This window comes from Colobus angolensis, unplaced genomic scaffold (assembly GCF_000951035.1).
Source record: "Colobus angolensis palliatus isolate OR3802 unplaced genomic scaffold, Cang.pa_1.0 Scaffold139, whole genome shotgun sequence".
NCBI classification, from domain to species: domain Eukaryota; kingdom Metazoa; phylum Chordata; class Mammalia; order Primates; family Cercopithecidae; genus Colobus; species Colobus angolensis.
Genome location: NW_012114477.1, coordinates 356877 through 361142, shown reverse-complemented (window position 1 = coordinate 361142; position 4266 = coordinate 356877). Strand labels below are relative to the sequence as shown.

At 63.1% G+C, this 4266-nt stretch overlaps 1 protein-coding gene across 2 annotated transcripts in view; it reads left to right on the top strand.

Annotated features, from left to right (window-relative positions):
* The window catches only part of GAS2L1 (growth arrest-specific 2 like 1), a 13217-nt gene that overhangs the window by 680 nt on the left and 8271 nt on the right, over window positions 1-4266 (top strand). Inside the window, exons 2-5 of one of the 2 annotated variants that reach the window (XM_011934810.1) lie at window positions 690-1341; window positions 3014-3121; window positions 3213-3309; window positions 3402-3573. In XM_011934810.1, coding sequence (XP_011790200.1) covers window positions 709-1341; window positions 3014-3121; window positions 3213-3309; window positions 3402-3573 — 1010 coding nt within the window. In that variant the 5' untranslated portion in view covers window positions 690-708. Of the gene's footprint in view, window positions 1-329; window positions 1342-3013; window positions 3122-3212; window positions 3310-3401; window positions 3574-4266 lie in introns of those variants that run through there. The other variant, XM_011934811.1, reaches the window with a different exon arrangement.

The following is a 4266-nucleotide window of genomic DNA, read 5'->3' as shown; positions in this document are numbered from 1 at the left end:
TGGCCCCGGATCGCCGAGACCGGCCACGCTGCGCCGCCTGGACGCCCGGGCTCCTCCACCCACAGCTCTGCGACCTTCACGAGCTCGGCCCTTTCTGCGCCTCAGTTTCCTCATCTGTAAAATGGAGATAATGCCTCCGCCCGCTCAGCCCTAGCGCAGTCGTGCTGTTACACTATTGCTGCTGCTATGTCGTTGTTAATGATGGCACAGCCCTTATGGAAGGGGGGCCAAGGAAGGCGCGGGGACCTTCCCGCAGGACATGGGGTGGGCACCAGCCCTGAGCCATGCACATAACCCACTCTGAGGTCAGGACCTGGGTTCCCTTCGTGTCCTCTGGGGGCCCTAGCCTTTGCCTTCCCTTCTGTAGGTCCCAGCCCTTCACAATGGGCACCTCCCTGCCTGAGAGGGAGGCCCCAGCCAAGCCCCAGTTTGCACCCCAGAAAGTCACACAGCAAACACTTAATGGACCCTAAGTTTATAAAAATTATCCCATAGAGTCCCATGAGGCAGGGAATGTTACTGTACCCATTTCGCAGATGAGGAAACGGAGCACCGACATTTCCCAGAGCCAACATGTAAACCAGGCATTCGGCCTGAGTGACAGACTGGTGCAGGTGGCCAGCAGCTTAGTTTGTACTGAGCCCTTACTGGGTCCCCACAGCGATCCTGACCTGTGTTCCTGCCCACAGTGACTCGGCCGGTCCGGGCATGGCAGACCCGGTGGCTGGCATCGCGGGCTCTGCGGCCAAGAGCGTGCGGCCGTTTCGCTCCAGTGAGGCCTACGTGGAGGCCATGAAGGAGGACCTGGCCGAGTGGCTCAATGCCTTGTACGGCCTGGGTCTCCCGGGTGGTGGTGATGGCTTCCTGACGGGGCTGGCCACGGGCACGACACTGTGCCAACATGCCAACGCCGTGACCGAGGCTGCCCGTGCATTGGCAGCTGCCCGACCGGCCCGAGGTGTGGCCTTCCAGGCGCACAGTGTAGTGCCTGGCTCCTTCATGGCCCGCGACAACGTGGCCACCTTCATCGGCTGGTGCCGCACGGAGCTGGGTGTGCCGGAGGTGCTCATGTTTGAGACTGAGGACCTGGTGCTTCGCAAGAACGAGAAGAGCGTGGTACTGTGCCTGCTGGAGGTGGCACGGCGTGGGGCCCGCCTGGGCCTGCTCGCCCCACGCCTCGTGCAGTTTGAGCAGGAGATTGAGCGGGAGCTGCGTGCTGCACCCCCAGCCCCCAACGCCCCTGCTGCTGGGGAGGACACCACTGAAACCACCCCTGCACCAGGGACTCCTGCCCGTGGCCCCCGCATGACACCCAGCGACCTGCGCAACCTCGACGAGCTGGTGAGTCCCCCAGCACCAGGCGCCAGAGACCCGACAGCACAGCTAGTGCCTGCGATCTGTCCCTGAACCTCCCAGGGTCCACCCTGCTATCTGCAGAACAGCCTGCCCCACAAAAAGAGTGCACATGTTGAGCACCAAATCAAGGACTGTATACCTGACCCCAAGGAAATGGGTAGCCCACAGAGAGGGAGGTGCTGGGGAGATGACGCAGCCCAGCCGGGCCTGGGACAGGATGCGGGCTCCTGGCACGATCCTCCCTCACTTTGTGTGCTAACTGTGCCTCAACTGAGCTTGTGCATTCCTTCTGGGGGACTGCATGATTGGGGCGCCTCCTCTGTGCCCTCCCTGCACTTAGTCTTAGGCAGATGTGCCCAGAACCTCAGGGAGGCTCGAGGTTGAGTGAGTGCTGTGATGCTCAGTTGAGATGAGGCATGGAAAGCCCTGGGCAAGGTGCCTACCACACAGTAGGTACCCCAGGGGGCTCTGCAGGTCTCCCCACTCCCCAGGCACCCTTGGGAAGCCTAGCCGGGTTGCTGCTGTTGCTGGGATGGGGATCCTGTTTGGAGCTGCAGGACTCTAAGCATAGAAGGTGCCAGGCCCTGCCCCCAACTCTCTCCTCTCCCAGGATGTGGGTGGCCCCTGCCACCCCCGAGGGCTGGACCAAGAGTTTCCTTCTTATCGGAAGGTCAGGACTACAATGTGCCTGCCTGGGAGGTGGATAGCGGATGGCAGTGGGCAGAGCCTGGGGCCCCACCCCCTGTCCTGGGCCAGGGTCACTCAAGGCTCCACCTGCTTATTTCCTCTGGCAGCACCGCTGCCGCTGTGGGCTGGGAGGCGGGCAGGGCTGCCCACATAGCCAGCTTGGCAGCTGTGGCTCTGGAGGGGGGCTGTATGTGGTGCGTGCTCACCTAGCCAGTGGCCTGTGTGTCCCACGTGTCTGTGGTACCCCTCCGCATCAGTGCCCACCCAGGGGCATGGGACCCCCTGCGCCTGTGTCCTATAGCCCGCCTGGCCTTCCTGTGGGCCCCAGCCTTCTTGTCTGGGAAGTGGGTGAAGGGGGAGTGAGGACAGGCTCTGGGGCTTCCCCAGCTCTAGGAGCTGTGGGATGTTCCTCACGGGGTCTCAGACCATGGCGTGACCACAGCCCCATCATCTCATCCTGGGAGCTCCCTGGGCCCAGAGGGCTAAGAAGGGGCAGCTGGTAAAAGGTCACGTGTGGGCCGGGCGTGGTGGCTCACGCCTGTAATCCAGCACTTTGGGAGGCCGAGGTGGGTGGATCACCTGAGGTCAGGAGTTCAAGACCAGCCTGGCCAACATGGAGAAACCCCATCTCTACTAAAAATACAAAATTAGCCAGGCGTGGTAGCACATGCCTGTAATCCCAGCCGCTCGGCAGGCTGTGGCAGGGGAATTGCTGGAACCTGGAAGGCAGAGGTTGCAGTGAGCAGAGATCACACCGTTGCACTCCAGCCTGGGCAACAAGAGTGAAACTCCGTCTCAAAAAAAAAAAAAGAAAAGAAAGGTCATGTGTGGAAGCTGTACCCCATCTGGGGTAACACGGCCTCCATCCACTTCCCTGGAAGGCCTGACTTCCTCCTGACCCTGGAATGGCTGACATTAAGCCCCAGGAAGAGGACTTGACCTCTGACCCCTACCCTCTCTCTGGCCTCAGGTGAGGGAGATCCTGGGCCACTGCACCTGCCCCGACCAGTTCCCCATGATCAAGGTCTCAGAGGGGAAGTACCGTGTCGGGGACTCGAGCCTGCTCATCTTTGTGCGGGTAAGGGCCAGGGGCCGCCCTAGTGGGCAGCAGCCAAGGTGGTGGGCTGCTGGGCGCCTGGGGCACAGCCATGACCTGCCCACGCCTGCAGGTGCTGAGGAGCCACGTGATGGTGCGAGTGGGTGGTGGCTGGGACACGCTGGAGCATTACCTGGACAAGCACGACCCGTGCCGCTGCTCCTCCACCGGTCAGTGCCTGGGTGGGGCTGGAAGTGGATGGGCAGGGGACTCGCTTGTGTGGCTACTTCCCTCACATGCTGCCTGTCCTCTCTCCCTGCAGCTCATCGCCCACCCCAGCCGAGGGTCCGTACCTTTTCTCCGCAGAGGGTGTCACCCACCCCCAGTCCCCGCCCTGCTAGCCCGGTTCCTGGGAGTGAGCGCCGGGGCTCCCGACCTGAGATGAGTCCCATTAGCTTACAAAGCACAAAGGAGGGGCCCGGGACCCCGCCCAGGTGAGATGCAGGAGGAGGAGGGGTGAGGGGTCCAGAGGGTTGGGGGCGTCAGCCCTAGCCTGCATGACGGGTTGCCTGTGCGCCAGAGTGACTCACACCCTGGGAAAAGTTCCCGTGGGTGGGGGCGGGCCTAGCTTCCCATCTCCATGGCAACACAACCAAACCAACAACACAGCTGGGGCGGGCCCTGTGGCTGGGCGGCAGCCAGTCCAGCTCTTGCTTCCTCTGGCCCGTCCTGGGAAGGGGGGGTGTCTAGAGCCCAGGAAACTTCTTCTTCCGTGGTTTTTGGGGCCCTGGGTGGCTGGAGGAAGCTGCTCACTTCTCCCTGGAAGTCCCCAGGACAGACCGATGCCCCTGACAGCCCCGTCCACCAGCCACATACCCTGCTGTTCCTCTCCCTGCCTGTTCTGCATGCCAGTCCTTCCGTGGTACCCCATCTGTCTCTCTTGTCCCCCTGCCCCAGGCCCCGGGATCAGCTGCCCCCCCATCCCCGCTCCCGCCGCTACTCCGGGGACAGTGACTCCTCAGCCTCCTCCGCCCAGAGCGGCCCCCTTGGTACCCGCAGTGATGACACAGGCACTGGCCCCCGGAGGGAGCGACCCAGCCGGCGGCTGACCACAGGCACCCCGGCCTCTCCGAGACGGCCTCCTGCCCTGCGCAGCCAGTCCCGAGACCGGCTGGATCGGGGCCGGC